General features: G+C 37.4%; 2 protein-coding genes across 2 annotated transcripts; both read right to left on the bottom strand.

The window, feature by feature from the left end:
• Positions 1–3,300: 3,300 nt before the first annotated feature.
• On the bottom strand, positions 3,301–15,321 carry LOC145770395 (UDP-N-acetylglucosamine transporter-like). The gene is made up of 7 exons (XM_082582029.1): positions 13,619–15,321; positions 13,125–13,279; positions 12,096–12,218; positions 10,956–11,127; positions 10,463–10,581; positions 9,173–9,306; positions 3,301–5,473 (listed from the first exon to the last, which is right to left on the bottom strand). The coding sequence occupies exons 1-7, from the start codon at positions 13,800–13,802 to the stop codon at positions 5,365–5,367; spliced, it is 996 nt and encodes a 331-aa protein (XP_082438155.1). The 5' UTR covers positions 13,803–15,321; the 3' UTR covers positions 3,301–5,364.
• A 14-nt stretch (positions 15,322–15,335) lies between these two features.
• On the bottom strand, positions 15,336–17,905 carry LOC145770394 (transient receptor potential cation channel subfamily V member 5-like). Its single transcript, XM_082582028.1, has one exon. The coding sequence runs from the start codon at positions 17,851–17,853 to the stop codon at positions 15,355–15,357; it is 2,499 nt and encodes an 832-aa protein (XP_082438154.1). The 5' UTR covers positions 17,854–17,905; the 3' UTR covers positions 15,336–15,354.
• Positions 17,906–18,356: the final 451 nt, after the last annotated feature.

The following is an 18,356-nucleotide window of genomic DNA, read 5'->3' as shown; positions in this document are numbered from 1 at the left end:
TTGCAATATGTTAGGGGGACCAACTAGGTCTCTAAATAGCACAAACAACATTCAGTTTTAATCTCTATCTTAACCGCTTTTTTTAGAAAATTGTCGGTGTTCAAAGTAACCCCGTGATCGGGGTTACTTTGAACAGACGTGAATTGTTTACGTTTGTTCAAATTTGGCTGTATATGAGGTTACTTTAAACACATTGAAAGTTTTTAAAAAGCCTTTTTGATATCGGTACCGTAGTATATTGACAATAAACAACATATTTCACTGAAGAGAACATATTTACACAAACTGGTACACGAATTGGCAATAGCAATTATTATGCTACAGGAAGACAAGGAATATGGCTCAAAACAGTTCATATTAACGTAGGTTTTGCAACTACTTTCCCCACATGTATTCGAAGTCAGGAAATCGAAGAATATTTCTGTTATTCAGAGGAATGGCTTTGGGCTGTACTTTGACAATATCATCCCACTCATAGAGCATCTCATCTTCGGTTTGGGGCCATCTCCATCCATTTCGATTGCACTTTGTCAATGTCGATACCACCGCTCCTTCGCTCTCAACACTTGTCACTTTACCGGGAAACTGTTGCTCTTCGTATTCAACAATTATGTACTCTCCAATTGCAATATATTTTTTGTTAGATTCTTCTGCTTTATTTTCTTCAATATCACCATCAGAAACCGTATCATCCTCTGAAGCACCATCTTCTATGCTTTCGTCCTCATACGACTCATCGCCTTCCGATTCATCTTCACCGTCCGTACCGGTAACTGCAGTTGCACTTTTAGATGTGCCTGCAAAAATATTTATCCAGAACAGCAGTGCAATGAAATCGAATGAAGTTAATGATGTGCTTTCATAGCAGAAATATATTAGACACCAATACCAGTACTGGTACATAAAATTAAGTTATTTAACCTTTGCAATAAAACTAACAAAACAGAGGATTCTAGAAATAAAAGAATGGTTACCGGTATGTGCTCTGGTGCTCACCTGCTTCTGCTATCTCATCACATGTGATGCTTTTCCCTGGAATGGCATTGATCTTCTTTCTTCTCTTCTTTGGTCTGTCCTCATCCACATCATTCTGAGCACTCCAAGAACTGCATCTGACACTCTGCGAGCTGTGTCGGTACCGGTACTGGCATCGCCATTTTCATTCAAATCATAGTCTGGAAGCCGTTCCAACACTTTTTGCGGATCGAAAGGATGAATACCGCATTTTCGAAATCCACTTTTGACGTTCAAAGTAACCCCAGAATACTGTTCAAAGTAACCCCATCTAGCATATGACTCAAGCTTTTCAAAACTACTACAAAAAAACTCGATGTGCATATTGATATAACTTGCTTATGACTTACCCTTCAATTGATAAAAAGGTCTTGGCCAAAAGCGTTAAAACCACTCAGACACACAGTGAAGTATTCTTACCTTGCCAAAACTGATTATTTCCCTCAAAATCGAGGTTGAAAGCAAACTAGTCTCAAAGCAGCAATCTTCTTTTTTTTCGAACAGAAAGGGTGTCCATAAATAGTTTACCATACACTATTTACAAATTGACTGCTAAACAGAAAAATAAAATAAGCGAAGATACGTTTTTAGGTAAACATACAATGAACAAACAAAATAAAAAAAAATGTTCAAAGTTACCCTGGCGTTCAAAGTAGCCCCGGTTTACGGTAGTACAAAATTTAAGTCATAAGTAGAGTAGACAACCGGAAACAGACCTTGCAGTCGGCTGCAGCGTGGGTCAGGTGTACGTCGGAAGGCGTACACCGATGCATAGCGCTCAAGTCCGCTTTCCCGCAATGCAGGATAAAGATAATAAAACAAAAACACTCCACGGCATAATTATTGAAGTAAAGTTTTAAAAATTTTCGCATTTTTTGTATAATGCCCATAATATACTCTAGCCACTTGTAGCGTTTAGTTTTGTCATTAAACCGGACCTGGGGTCAAAATGCCCCCTTGAATCATTATATGAAGCTCCGTTATGTCTAAAAACGATTTTTTAAAACAAATGTATTGGATCTGCAATTATCAATGGGCTGAGAGTAATAGGTAAGCAATTTTAATTTGATGACGTCAGAGTGACGTCATTTAAATATAAATAATATTTTATCATATGTGAGTTGTCTCTTTCTTATACACATAGGGAAAAAAGTTAAAAATGAGCCTAAAAACTTGTGCAAAAGGAAAAATACAGTTTCGCCACTAGCGGCGCAAGGTGTTGCTTCAAAAACGGCCATAACTTTTTTTGCCAAGGGTCTCTGATTGGAGGAGAGTGAAAATCTTAATCTAGAGGAGTTAAGCTTTCCAACGATACCTAGTTTGTTAAGGTCGCAATTTATTCCAGGTCAAAACGTTTTACGCTTAGACTATTAGGGAAATTTAAGCAAACTGTACACTAAATTTAGGGAAATTGAAAATTTGAAAGTGGAAGCCCTGATCACAGTAGCCTAGGGCTAGGCTACATCAGGGGTCCGCAAATAGGCCTACTTGTTGGCGCGACCCAAAAACAATCGTTCTAAATCTTTGCGCCCTAACGTTTCAGAAACATATAATTTGGTCTAAAATAGCCTACTTTGCAATTTAATATCAATACAGTAGCCCACATTGGGACCGGACAATTTTGGGTTTCTTGAGCAGGGAACGATTCTCTGCCACTCCTATAGGCTACATTTAGGAATTCCAAACCGATCAAATCGGGCTTAGCCTAATAAGCGGGTGGACCTATCAGCTAGTCCGCCACGATAAATGCTGGTTAGCGCGTGACTTTGTGAACGAAAAAGCTTTAAGATCAAGCGGAACTGGTTCGACTATCGGGGTGTGCGCTTGAGCAACGCACTCTAAGGACTGCTCTCCACTCAGCGGCACATATAATGGATGGAATAATTCCCCGACAACATCACTTCAACAATCGGAAACTTCACTCTGTCAATCTTGGCAACCGGCCATGCGTCAAAAGCCTATACAAGTCTACAAGCATGTAAAACTACCAAGAATAACCTATCAAGGCTTTGCCAGTCCGAGGATAAACATTCAAAACTAAACCAACCAACCAAACAAGTTATGTTTATAGTAGGCTAAGTTTAAACTGTTATGCGACCCACAGTGAATGGTCTCTCGACCCACTATTTGCGGACCCCTGGTATATTATCAGCAAGAATATTTTCAACATAACTAATTTAAAAAAATAAAAGTTGTAACTTTTTATGCCTCACAAAAAAAAATAGGCCTTTCACAGCACGAAGGCTACTTTTAATCTGATGAAGTTGACCAAGCAGCCTACAAAATGTACGTACAAAAAGCGACCAAAACAAGACAAAATTAGTTTTCCGGGTGGCAAGCCTCCTTAAACACAACTTTTACATTGTTGGTTTTCTCGAAGGAAAAAGGAATAGAAAACGAAATAGGGGCAGAACACCAACAATTTGAACTAATGATATTAAAGACTGATGAGGACTTGATTAAGAAACTGCAAAAGAAAAATCTCACAACAGAGAAACTTGCCGGTTCATTGTCTCCAACCCTCGACCAGAAGAAGAGGAAGGAACTAAATGATGATGATGAGCTTCCTTTTACAATTTTTGCTACGTTTAAAGTCTGGTGCCTCTCCCCCAAATTAGATATTATTTAGATCCTCTAATTCACACCATGTTAATGATGTTATATATAAGCAATGATACTTTACCAAGTTTAGCGCATGGCAACACACGTATACTTTTACAAATAATTGTCATATAAAGTCTGGCCATTGCTGTAGCATTGCGCCAAAAGCAAACATCAATAAATCACACAAAGATACAGATTGAAAAAGTTTTGAAACACTTGCAGTAGTTTTTATTAATCACTCATAGACAACTGTAGCATACAAGCTAAAAACAATAAAAATGACCTCCGATGAACAAAAAACTTGAACAATGCTTCTTAGCGATATAAAATTGGACCAATTAGCAGAAAAGCATCAGAACTTTATATCACCATCAATGACATCACAATTAACACATTTGAATGAGCAGCCGTATTCCCACAGGTAACTTATTCACACATCTCGCTTCAACAAGACGGTTCGTTTCGAGGTGTACTATAAGGTGTTCTATCTAGGCCTAGTATACGTTCACTGCACTGACGAGGCCTTAAAACCGACATGATGTCGTCTCTATCCCAATCAGCAAAATTCGTCATTTTTACACTGACCCAACGTTAACAGACGTTGAATCCATATAAAAATTACGGATTTTGCTGTTTGCAGTTTGAGTCTGGAAAACGCCAGTATATCAGAACTAGGCTCCAACGAAGTCTCTCGTCATCGAATGAACAAGCACCAGCAAATAAGGACGTGGCTATGTGAATTCAATTCAACAAGCGCACAAGATAAACGGGTTTAAGTTAAGGAACAATGGCGAAGGTTTTCGAAAAAGCGTAAATTTAAACACACGCGCAAGTTTTACGTCCAAGCATGTACAAATAATGTCTGAATGCTGACCTAGTATTCACAAAGCATGAACAGGCAGGAAAACTATTGCTACGTTATTATCTTTAATAATAACATCCTAAATTATTATTAACGGCAATACAGTATAAAAACAAATAACAAATTTGTTATAATTGTATTAGAAAGTAAACAAACAAAACGTGCGAGAAAATAGATGAAGAATTTGGCAATACAGTAGGGTAACACTTCTCAATAGCAAACTATTGATCTAGTATGGTAGTCCGGTTCATTATGGTATTAAAATAGATAGTTGCCACACGTCCATAGTATTACAACAAGGGTTGTATCTCTACCTAAAAACTATATACTGCGCTTTGGCGTTATGGATTGCAGGTTGTTCAAAAGGTTGACATTAATGATTGCGTATTGAATGATTAGTAAAAGAAAGCACACGAAGGGGTGTTAGGTTGGCTCATTTCTAAGTTCTTCTTTGATTGAGAATAGGCTGACTATGATTGCACATTGCTTCAAAATTCTACACATAATTACCTACTTACAGCGTGGCAAGGAATAAATTAACACAGTATATAAACAGCAAAACATCGATGTAAATAGTTGCGTACAAATAAGCTTTGGTGGTTTGCATATTGTTATTATAACGAGCCATCGAGCACAGCAAAAGTTCAAAACGCGACTTTTTAACAAAATTTTTCTGGAAAAACCAGATAAAGAATAAACACCGAACACCTTTCGCAATCTTGTCAGCAAAATCTGGTTGATCTCTCGTTGACTATAAAACACCACGTTATTTTCTCTATTGCATATGGAGGTATGAAGATCGCTACAACTCATTTATCTACTGACCACGTGTGCCAGTCAGTGCATGACATTCAAGTGGAGCGCAGCAGTCGGTGACGATGACGTCATAGCGCGGATAACACAAGCGTCAGTTTCTTTATAGGGGAGGAGAAGGGCTTCATTCCATACAAAAAGATAGCAGCTAATACAATGCAAGTTCCAACACCGAACATTCTGCAAGAAAACAAAAACTTGTTTTAAAGAAATCATTGGTTTTGGCCCCACGAGCCACAAGTGAAATCCCACTGGATGTTGAATCTAATAGCAAGAAATTAACCCAGGATGACTGGAGCAGACTCTCTGCGATACACACGAGCTTTCAGCTCATAGTTTGAACAAGGGTGGGGGAGCTCACACAAAATTATGAGGAGAAATTTTTATATCAGGTGCAAAGTTCACTGCGTGCATCAAAACTGCAACTGGTTTGTCATATGAGGTTATTGGATCATATGCTCTAATAAACGATATTTTGCTCTAAACTCATAGCGAAAAGCGTGAGAAACCCAAATCACTCTGAATTGAAAAATTGGGAATTGCGTTTTTTAGACGTCTTGGACCAGTGGTTTTTAACATTTTCGACACGCCTCTCTTTGGGAATATTTAAAAGCTTTGCGCCCCTCCTCTCCCCAATTTTGAACAAGTATAACAGCACAAGAAATTTTGTTTTTGTGTATTTAACTATTCATCGATCACGTACATGTTTGTGAGAAACCGTACTTGAAATTTCTTCTCAACAAATCCATTTTTAATGATGCGAGGTGTAACTCCAGAAATTGTGCAACGTAGCTTAGCCTAAATCTTCAACTGTCACCCTGTATTTGGTATTCACAGCAACTGGCAACTGCAGTATAAAATGTAGCACGATATGTGGACCTGAGCACTGTTCGTGTTGGATTATCACAGTGTAACAAAACAAAAAAGTTTGTCCTTGGGAAATAATTACTATTTTCTGATTGCTTTTGCCAAAAAAATACAAAAAATCTTTATTGTACCACAATAACTTCAGGTTTGTGTTGCTCAGATTAGTTTGAATTTTTTCTCATTTCTTATGAAAATAGGCATATACATAACGTCGAAAATTTACTGTCAGCTGCTTCCAGCAATAGCTACCTAATAATGGGTATAATTAAGTAACAATTGGATTCTGTTTGCACACAAAGCCTTGCAAGGTTTTGCTTTTGTGATGAAACAAAAACGGCTGATCATTTTTGCAGTCGCATACCTTACTTGAGCAATTCATTCACATTTACTGCTTTGCGAGATGCAACCCTACACGGTGTGTTTGTCTTGTCTTCATCTCCGAGTTACAGGTGAAAAGCGCCCTTACCACCGTAAAAAAAAAAAGATATAAACGATAGTGTCGGAAAATTGTCATTGACAAAGTTCAATGCTGAGCTACTCATTTCTACAATAGAGCAATGGGACTTATTGGATGACAGTGTTCAACTTATTTCACAAAGAAGTTTTTCAGTGTTCTACACATTTAAAGACAGTTTATGCTACTGTCATGATATAAAAAAACCTTTTCAGGCTAAATAGGCATTTCCTGCAATCCTTGAGTGGAAGCTCTTCACCGACAGCTCATCTAGAACTCCCACAGCTGTATTGTTGAGTAACGCAGACAAGAGTCCCTCCATTCTTCCGGCTTACTCAGTTTATATGAAGGAAGAATATTAAAACATCAAAATCGTGATGAGTGCATTGAAGTAAGACCTCTACAATTGAGAGGTTGATGGTGATTTCAAGATAGTGGCCTTCTTAATGGCGCTTCAGGGTGGTTTTATCAAGTTTCAATACTGTCTTTGTCTCTGGGATAGCAGAAACACAGCTTTTCACTACAAGCAGAGGAATTGGCCTCCAAGAATCAGCTATGAGATTGGACCTTATAATGTAAAACAACAACCTCTGGTAGATGCAACAAAAATACTGATGGATTCTCTCCACATAAAACTAGGTTTTAAACAACTCTACAGAAGTTGGAGCATTCAAGCAATTAAAGAGCTGTTTTAAAAACTGCAAGATGCAAAAACCAAAGCTGGAGTATTTACGTGATCTGAAGTGAAGCGACTGACAAACTCCATTTATTTTCCTGATCGAGATGCTGTCTGAAGTTTAACAAACAGCTTGGACCTGTTTCATGTCTGTAGTTAACAGATTTTTGAGCAATCACAAGACAGAGAACTAAAGGGTGCTTTTTGATCAACTCAGGGATGCGTATTAGAATATGGGATGCAGGATGTCACTGAAACTCCACGCATTATGTATGCTCACCTTGATCAATATTCAAAGATAAAAAGGGCGACTCCTCAGAGAAACAAGGTGAAAGATTTGATCAAGATACCAGGTTTTTGAGGAACGCTATATAAAGGCCAGTTGGCCTACAATGAAAGTATGATGGAGGACTACATATGAACCGTTTACGTGAAACAAAACTGATATATCATCGCCAATCTAAAAAAAAACATTTTATTGTAGTTATGTTGTAAGTTGTAAGTGCTTTCAGTGACGACGTATAAGTTTGCTCTGTAATAATTTTGACCAAAGGCCTGTGACCTGTAGCAGGGTATTCAGGCCTTTAGGTTTCTATCTTGTTTGCACTTTGCAGCCTAAATTAAAATCGCATTCTATACATGTTTTTGTCTTGTTTATGTATTTAAAGAATCTCTGAAACAACGTTCATCGTCATTATTTTACAATGACAACACAGACAACAATAAATAATCTTAGATATAACTTCTTGATATTGATTTAAAAAGATATAGTGGGAGCCATTGCATTAAAAAGGCACAATTAGCCAGAAAATCCAATAAATGAACCTCATTAAGTCAAAACTGAAATTTGAACTTGATGAATGCTCATTTTTATTGATTTACGCCATATTAAATCAGAAAATAATAGTTTTAACCCAAGGACAAATTTTGTGTTACATAATGTTATCTTGAATTGAGAGTGAGCAGGTGAGTTAATAAAAAGATGATCTCGAGTTCCAGTTTTTCGAAGTCTTATTTAGCAGTGGGGACTTCAAGACAAAAACTCTTTTTTGTGGCTTTTTAAACCCCTTTTTTATGGTTTTCCAGGTTTTAATTTATATCTGGAAACTACTTCATGATTTTTGCTTTCGACATTTAGATGAGTTGTTGTTTGAATTGCCCACTCAAACTAATCATCTGCGAGTGCAGCACCCAAGTTACTGAAGCTCATTGGATTTCCTTTTTCAACTCAACTCCAAAGCAAAGTTTCAATGAGCATGCTTCTTTGGACAACCGTTTTTGTGAAAAACAAGGCTTCACGATCAGGTTGCAAGTCTTTACACTCACACAGACGATTGAAAAGACGACTACAGAGCTCCAGCTTTACAAAAATTTAGCACTTTCATAACTAAGTTCAGGACATTCTTGATTGGTTATCTGGAGTCAAAGGTTTGGATGCTAAGGCTTCGCCATAAGTAATGCAGTGAATATTTTTAGTATTAGAACGATTTTATTCTTTTTCACGTATAACTAAGCCAGGTTGCAGAGTAAGCCTAACAAAAGCTCCATCTTCACATATCCCAACTAGTTGTTTCCAGTTCCAAAAAAATGTGAACTTTAAAAAATAGTGCAAGACATTGAAACCAATGTAAAAAGACTAAATAGCATTATAGAGCTCACGTCCCTCATGAGAAGCGGTTGAAGCCCCCCTGGGGGATGTGCCTCCTGGTTAAGAACCACTGGACTACACACTTTTTTCTGAGTACTCAAAGAAAAGTACGCAGTGTCCCACTGAGTCAGTATTTGCAGCCGTTTTGCTGATAGATACTTATAACAATAAATCGATTATAACTGCCGGTATAAAAAATGCGCAACTCTAACTAATTTTATGCTCAAAACTCACAGTGTTGGTTCCAAGTCTTGCAGGAAGAAATAAGAAATGAAAGTAGACAAGACAATCGATAATGCTATTGCAAAGTTTTTGATGATGTTGTCGGTTTGTTGGATGGCAAACGCTACAAGCAAGCCGCCGTACGCCTGAAACGCAAAGACATTCTATGGTAAAGTAACAAAGACAAAAACAATGCTTCACCAGGGAGAGGTGGACCTAGGGACAGTCAGTAAGCTACATCACGGGACGCGCAACTTCGTTGTTCTGCCAACATTAGAAGGGTCAATTGCCAATTTGACATTTTTTTACGCTTTGCTGCTGGCTTGTTTTCAACTAAAAACCTTAATCACTTTAAAACCAACTTCACTCTTCTTATATAACCCATAAAAAGTACGTTACTTTGTAAATAAAAAAATCGTAACCCTTCTGATGTTGCGGTTGCGGATAAATCAAAATCGTATCCCTATGATCTACAATCCCTTGGTGGACCATGCAAAGGCGACCCCCTAGTGAAGTTGTAACGAACCACTACCGCATTCAACAGTGACGGAAAATCGAATAAGTTCTTTCCAAAAGGCTCATGAATCTGTAAGTTGGCAATTGAAGTAGAAAACTCAATTTGCAGAGCGCCGTTTCATATGAACCACCACACATGAGTCGCTTCATGTTTAATCACCACACGTGAGTCGTTTCATGTGAACCACCACACATGACTCGCTTTATGTGAACCACCACACATGAACCGCTCCATGTGAACCAACATACAGGCACACATGAGTTGCTTCATGTGAACCACTACTACACATGAGTCGCTTCATGTAAACCACCACACATGAGTTGCTTCATGTGAACCACTACACATGAGTCGTTTCATGTAAACCACCACACATGAGTTGCTTCATGTGAACCACCGCACATAAGTCGCTTTAGTAAACCACTACACAATACACATGAGTCGCTTCATGTGAACCACCACACAATGGCACACATGAGTTGATTCATGTGAACAACAACACATGAGTCGCTTCGTGTGAACCATCACACATGGCGCGAGTGTGCAAAACACGATAAAATGAAAAGAAACAAAGAATAAAGAAAGCAAAAAGAAAACTTCTCGTTTGCTTAACTATTGAAAGATTGTCAAGCTCAAAGTGCCATGTCCCTCTTCTTCTGTTAAGGTACCGCCGGTCATTTGTAAATAATGTTTTATTAAAAAAATTTCTTTATCACTCCAATCATTAGCCTAACAAAATTGGTTCAACAAAGCTTGAGATTATTTTAACAAGAAACCTTGCAACCCACCTGCAATAGCAAGACAGCCAGCACTGCCCTGTTGTAACCGTGGAAGAACCCCCCTTGTGAGATGTTATCACCATCGTTCCAGAATAAAGCAAGAGCGGAGAAGCAAAATGCGAACAATGCTGCATCAAGGTAACAATTAGGTGACGCTTGTTTCCATGGTAACTGAGCAAAAATGCCACAGCTCACCATAATCACAGATAAAGAAGAAATTAACCTATACATGCGTTTGAGAAACAAGTATTATGTCCATGTATGTACCAACAACACAAAAACGTGCAAACTCAATCCAAAAAACACTTGATAAGGGGGAATGTTTTCATCTTTAGTCTTAGAATACAAGAAAATTATCTATTAGAGAAATTGTAACTTTAGGACTATTTGATCTTCACGATCTCCGCCGAAGCACGATTTTTGTTTCTAGAAAAGTTTTTTTTTTTGTATTAATTGACCAAGCGTTTGCTCGAAACCGACACACAATAGAGAGAAACATCACCCATTTGTAGATTTCTAACGCCGAAAGGCATCGTTGATTTCTTCAGTAGCAGTTCGAAATAGACCCCAGCAAAACCACTGCTAGCGGACGATAATATTACAACAAACAAACCGATCATCTGGTCGCTGGCGGAAGAGCTCTTTGATGAAAGGCTGGCTTCCCCGGTAGGCAGCTGAGAGAACAATGGTGACATGTTGCGTTGTTAGACCAATTACTTCCTTTCATTCATTCCAAACTGAACCAGTATTTTGTGTAAGATCGTGATTGCAGATACGACAATCTACTTAGTTTAAGCCCTGACGGTCGACGGTCTATCCTATACCCCCAGTTTGAAACTACTGCACCGAATGGCTGGTGGCTTTAAACTGGAAAATCATTGCTTAATATTGTGCATGCCTCACCAGCAAAATCATGATTTTAAATCAGGGGTTCCCAACCTTTTTTACACCGTGGCCTCTTTGAAAATTTTGAAAAATCAATAACCCCCTATTTTTTTCAACCTTTTGAAAAAATTAAGAAACGTTATTTAAATTAAAAAAATTGTTTATACAGTAACCAGCTCGTACACTCTTTTGTCATGTAGATATGTAAAGCCAAGCTTAAGATAACTTTCATCATGCTTCCTTCTTTTAGCAGGGGTAGCCATTGCGCAAATTTTAAAATATTAACATTAATAAATCTAAAAGTAAAACAAAGAAAGTAAACAAGTGTTGCCAGATGAAACTGATGGTAAAATTCAGTGATGTTTATTAGTCTCACAGCAGCCGCAACTGTTCATGAATTAATGAATTAAACCCCTGTTTTAATTCATTTGAATGTCACTTTATGATGAAACGATGCAAAAGTAAGACATGTTACAAGCAAAGGGCATAATATGCCAACAAACCCATGAAACCCCAAAATGCGATGTTGATAATAGATCCGCACCATGTACTCACAAATGTTTCAAATTCTTAAAATCATACGCAAAGAGACATTAAATGTTTCTTTTACGTTTAGTTTTCAAGCGAAGTCTACGTAGATTCCATTCAGAATGGACAGCAACAATGTAGCCTAACAACATTGAACATGAAATTAGATCGGATTAGATGAAAGACGTGTTCTTTATCAGTAAACAATAAGAAGTGAGCGTCACAATACCTGAACAAGCGCCACACCAATTGTTAACAAAAGCAGCGCGATCCACTGTTGCGACGACAGAGTTCGCTTCAACAACACTACGGAGAATATCGCTGTTGTCAAGATCTTCAGTTGGTATGTAACCTGGGGGGATAGGTGCATGATCAAGTTACCATGTTCTTTATGAATCGGCCATTTCAACTGACATTGAATCGAGGTACAAAAAACAAATGACCAGTATAAAAAGACACCATCGACTGTTTTGGCAAGAAAAGTGCAATGGGCCACCACTGGCTGAAAATGATGATGATTCAAAGCCAGTGTTAAATGCAATCAGGTATAAAATGCCGGCTTCACAGTAGTAACCTTGTCTCAATTGTCGAATGAGCGCCGGTTCGACACCGCTTAAGAGCTTCTCGCTGGGTCTTTAGCAAGGCACTTAAAGGCTTGCCTGAAGATAGACACGAAGATTGGATTCCTTGCCTTCCGGTCCATAGAATCTGTATCTACAACCATCGGAAGTAAGCCTGCATATGACATAAAAAGGGCACAAATGTTTCCTGCTGCTATTTTGTCGAGAGGCAACTTAAAACCATTTAGTTTGAAGGATAGGCCTATGTTACAATTTGCAATTCCTAACAAGCAATAACCGGATACAAAGTGGCAATTTGACACGAAGTTAGTTACACCAGGACTGGCAAAGTGGGAAAATATTTAAAATCAGTCATCAAACGTGTTGCGAAGCAAGGCATCTTTTGCAAATAATACTGGGAAAATATGTCACTCTTCCTGTAATGTATAGCTATCCGACTCACAGTAAAGTGCGTGCAGCTGTGCACTAATTATAATACAGTCCTTCCAGTCTACTGTACATAGCCTACCAATATTCCAAATACTTACCACCAGACCAAAATTGGACTAAATCGCAACTACGTTTGAGATTTAGAAAAACAAAACATTGGGCATTAACGTGTCTCTGCACAGCTAAATGTAACATCAAAGAAAGTATGAAAGCTAACCCAAGTAGATAGTCAATAAAGACACACTTACCTGGTATGTCCCTGCGTCCAAGTAACTTAGCGCCACAAACAAAAGGTTGTTTTGGACAGCGTAAACAGCTGCTGGTACCATCATTTTCATTGTGTCGGTTGGGTTGCCCAGTACACCATCAGATATTGTACTGATGAACTTCGTATAACTGAAGCCTAAAAGAATTCCATAAAACAGATTATGGATAAATAGCTGAAGTTAGAGTTATGAAATCATTTAACAATCCATCGTCTTTGTTTAACCCAATTGTTATATATATACTAATAATTAATCTACACACAGTCAGCAAGCCAACCTTTTTGACGTTGATTCAACGTATGCACACGTTGAATGTGCGTTATAATAGAGGACAAAATTGCTCACTGGGCTCTCGCTTACTGTGCATAGATTGTCAATAAAAGAAAATCAAAATTTGTGACGGTCTGTGTAGGTTGGCTAAAGGGAAATTGATAACAAGTAGCTAACTTTTCAACGTTTCAAGTACCGGTACTTACTTGACTGGAAAAGAATAATAATGATGCAGGAGAGGATCTTCAACGCTTCAGACAGAAGCACAACTGTGCTGGAGTAATAACGTTGTTGTGATGATCCTGCAGTGCGGGTATAACGTAACGCCAAAACATGGGATGAACTTTGAAACACCAAGACTATTAACACACACCATTTTTCCCTTTCCATTTCTCTAAAAATTGCAGATCACAAATCAATCTTCAATACAAATAAAAATCAAAGTTCAAAAACTAAAAGTGCAAAAGCTACAAAAGCTGTGCGAATATGCAAGATGGCACAGACAGTGACTAGGCTAACGAAACAAATTAGGTTAAGGACTAACTGCATGAAAGTAACTATTTAAAAATCGGTGATTTGAAGGGAACGAAGCAAAACTATATGCCATCACCTTAATAACCTGATCAAGTCAACGAAATAGTACATCATAATACCGCTAAGTAATAGGACAACTAACATAAAACGTGCTATATTTTGATCAACAATGTAAGCAAAAAATCAAAAAAAAAGTAAGTTATACTGAAATTCAATGTGAAAAGAAACTTTGGTAAAAACCTGGACTGGTCTAGATTACAAGCACTGTACCAATCGACCAACATAGTTTAGTGCAAACATGGGATATGAATAAAATCTTGCTTTGAATGCGTATCAAGATATTTACATTTAAGTGCAAAAAGTAATTGATTAAATAACAATTTTCAATACTCACAAAAGACCCATAAATAGTGCAACACGAAAAAAGAACGAAAACAATCTAGATTTCTCAACCTTTAAAAGTGATACCGTACCACAAGTTAATTTATTGCTTGTCCATGCTTCTTGATTGACAAACTAAACACATTAGTCATTCACAATAGTTGCAGATAACGCCAATACGAAAAACCACGCATGAAGATTGAAGAACTGCCATCCCTAACCCTGACGTTGCAAACATACAGGTGATTCTGTACAGGATTGAACCGAGCTGAGATTAATGTTTTATTGAAATCTGTGCAAGACATTCCTGTAAATTTTTCTTCAATAAATATGAAGAAATGCAATCATTCATTGGAATCAATGATTATTTCAAAAGAAATAAAAAGTAAAAAAGGTATAAGATAATACAGTGTACTGCTTGCAATATATTCACACAGTTTTATTCCTCATGAAGCCTGTCAAACGTTTACCTTGAAACAATCAGCATGTTGTGCAATAGAATGATGAACAGTGAATGAAATATAAACTTGAAAACATATACAAACTAACCTGATTGAAAAAAGGCATAGATAACATAGCTTAAAATTCATGAATTTTTAAAGTACATGTATACCGGTACATAAAATATAATATTTTTTTGTATCGTCATGTCAGGGATAACCACATTAACATGTTCCATAGTAGTAACGGTATGCTGTTAAAAATTCCAACAACTAAATTTACAACTGTGGTGCTTATTCAAGTAATACAACCATTACAATAAGTCATACAATCTTGCGTAAATATAACACAAAAGTGCTCAATAATTGTAAATGTTCCAAGAAAACAACGCTACCGCACCACAAATACCGCACCACAACGCTACCACAAATAAACGATGAAAAAAAGCTGATACAAGAAGACACCAAAACACATAATCCGAATGCATTCTTTAGTTTTTTCTCATTATTTTACGTAGTAGGCCTAGTGCTAAATACAAACCGAAAAGAAATTGGTGGCAGCCAGACTATATAGAACGTTAACAAAATTAAGCATCAATGTCATTTTCATCTTCTGAATAGTCCAACCTGTCAGAGCCACGAGATGGAGCTCGTTCATAAACATTATGTTCTTCATCCTCAGGTTCTTCTTGGCGCGAGGCATCATGAATAAAATCGCTTAAGCCAAGCAGGCTTTTGATTTGCAGTTGAGGAGCAGGACTTTGTGATGTACGTGCTGTTGCCGCATCTTTGCTTACAGTCTTCCACTTCATTTGCGTTACTTTTCTTCGTTCAGTTTCGGATAGTTTTTGGTGTTGTACAACCATCAAAGCTCGATTGTCTGCTGCAGCATCCAGTGGCATGGTTCTGTCGGTATCCATAGCATCACCTTCCCTTGTGGCACGGGTCGCCTTGATGTTCATGTCGTAAGATCTTTGGAATTGTATCTTTGATTCTAAAACATGAGATCTTTCCATTGTGACAACCATAGAAGCCCATTGGCGCCTCCAAACTTTCTCAGATTGATTGGTGATTTTTTCAAATGTTCGTGTTATCATGGCAATCAGCATGTTCAAAAGAAGAATGTTGACAAATATCATAAAAGCTATAAACATTATAATTGATATTGCTTCATACTTTCCTTGTAAAATAGTTTCATAATCAAATTCTCCAAGACTCATTTGGAACAAAGTCATAAATGTTCCAATTTCAGTCAAAAACGCATCAATTCCTTGGCCTTCGTATTGGTAAAAAAAGCCAACAGCAGATGTAAACAAAATGATGATGTAAATCACACTAAATCTTGCAAGGTCAGTTGTAAAAATCTTGATAATCATTGTAATAAAAGGACCAGTTAACGAGCTGTTTCGCAAAAAAAATAGCATGTATGACCACAACCCAGGGATTGCAAAAACAAGCAACCATTCTTCCACATTGTACAGTTCTAAAAACCGAATTGGAACACAGACAATGAGCAAAACAACTGCGATGAGATAGAGCACCCGGGAAGGTATGGAAGCTAAATTTTGCCTGAAACCAGACAATGACTCAAGTAGAATTTCCCTTACAGAAAACATGACAACAGTACAACAAATGCCTATCACAAGGAGTTCAAAAACATACCTTGCAATGTCATAGCCGCTAGTACCATAACGCAGATCAGACAGCACAGATGGTCGTAAATATACTGCAACAGACAGACACAAAAGGTGGAGAATAAAAGCAAGCAACAAACGGATAAATTTATCACGACCAAATTTCTTCCATTTTTCATCAAGAAGTTGGTGGACTACAGTGTCTGAAACAAGATCTAAATGCTGCTTTTTTCTTCCACGAATAATCATCATTAAAGCAGAGTTCCAATCTGTTTCACCGTTTGGCCCAATTGTATCAAGGGATTTTAATGGATAAGCTGAACATGACACAGTATTATATGACCAATAATGATGAGAGGAAATTTCCAGAATCTTTTTGAACATGCGAGTTTTTCCAAGTTTCGCTGCAAGTGCCAATGGAGTGAGTTTGTCATTATTGCATACGTTAGGGTCAGGTTGCTGCTTGGCATTCTTCAAAGCATAATAATACATATCTGGTTGATCATGAATTACGGTGAGATGAAGAACATTGTTACCATATCTATCAACTTTATTTGGGTCGCAACCAGCATTTATTAGCGCATCATATATCCAGTGATTTCCAACACTCGCAGCAAATGACAGGGGATATTCTCCATAATAAGCAAACCCCTCAAAATTTTGTTTGCGCAACCTAACATCGCCTCTTTTGATGTCAACCGGGATAAAAAACTTGCCCCGTGCGCGTGCATGTACATCAACTTCGTTTGTTTTAAGCAAAATCTCTACAGCTTCCAAGTTGTTCTGTATGATAGCAAAATGCAAACATGACTCTCCGTAATACTCATAACCTTCGTAGACATCTCTTGCCAATTGCGGATACTTTTTTAGTACAATTTCTGCTATTCTGATGTGTTTTGGAGTTCCATTCAAAAAAAGTAAATGAATTGGGGTTTCTCCAATGGCTCCTCGATGCTCTAATTTCCATTTGATTTCATGTTCAATAAAAGGAGATACAATAGTGTCTAAACTGATGACAGAACCTTTTTCCACATCTTGTTCGACAGTATTGCCATGAAATATAGTACTTGCATTCTTAAACCTTAACCTGTGAGTGTGAACTTCCTTGTAATCCATTAGCTTTTTGGCAACAGTGTTCTGTTTTTTGTGCCATTTTTGATAATCATGCTCAGTCACAAATTCTACATCAGCACATAAGCACTCAGATTCTATCTCTCTTTCAAAATACTCCAGAATATTTTGTTTTTTTTCTTCATCCGTGTTTCCTTTGTCATATTCTCTGATAAACCAGCCACCACCAGAAAAATTGACCATCTTGTAAACTTTGTTTGTTTTAACTTGTTCATCTTGTTGTTTCCACTGGGAATCCGAATCTATTGTTCCTTTTGGATTTCTGTAAAAATATTTGTTCCATTTTTTTGCAACTGAAGTAGGTCCAACTGTCTTTTTCATGTCTCATCAGTTGAATAGTTGGGAAGAGATATGTAACATGTAAGATCACCTTTCAGTTGCAGGAGTCAAAACATCACTTATGATGCACTGTGTCGTGTAGCACAGCACTAATAAAGTTAAATACAAGTGTCAACAATCAAAATTTAAACAAGGTTCTAAAGAGAAAGATACAAAAATATTAACTATATACGTATTCAAATGAACACTTTCAAAAGTTATAAAACTTATCCTGACACATTCAACAAAACTACCCCTTATGGTTCATAATAATTAAACATTGAATTTTTCCCTGGCTAAACATAGTACACCTAAGTAAACCAAGTCACCATAGTGTTTTAAATTTTAAAGTAGGCTATACCTTTACAGAAGAATCATCTCAACTCAAGAACTCAACAAGAATAGGAAAAGTAGTTGAGTTAGGTGAAACGTACAGTTAAGCCATTTTGTTAATTTTTTTTGTCTGAACAAGCCAAACTGTCTGTTTATAAGCAAACGCTAGACAA

Source organism: Aplidium turbinatum, chromosome 5 (genome assembly GCF_918807975.1).
Source record: "Aplidium turbinatum chromosome 5, kaAplTurb1.1, whole genome shotgun sequence".
Taxonomy (NCBI): domain Eukaryota; kingdom Metazoa; phylum Chordata; class Ascidiacea; order Aplousobranchia; family Polyclinidae; genus Aplidium; species Aplidium turbinatum.
This window is presented reverse-complemented; position numbering and strand designations above follow the sequence as displayed.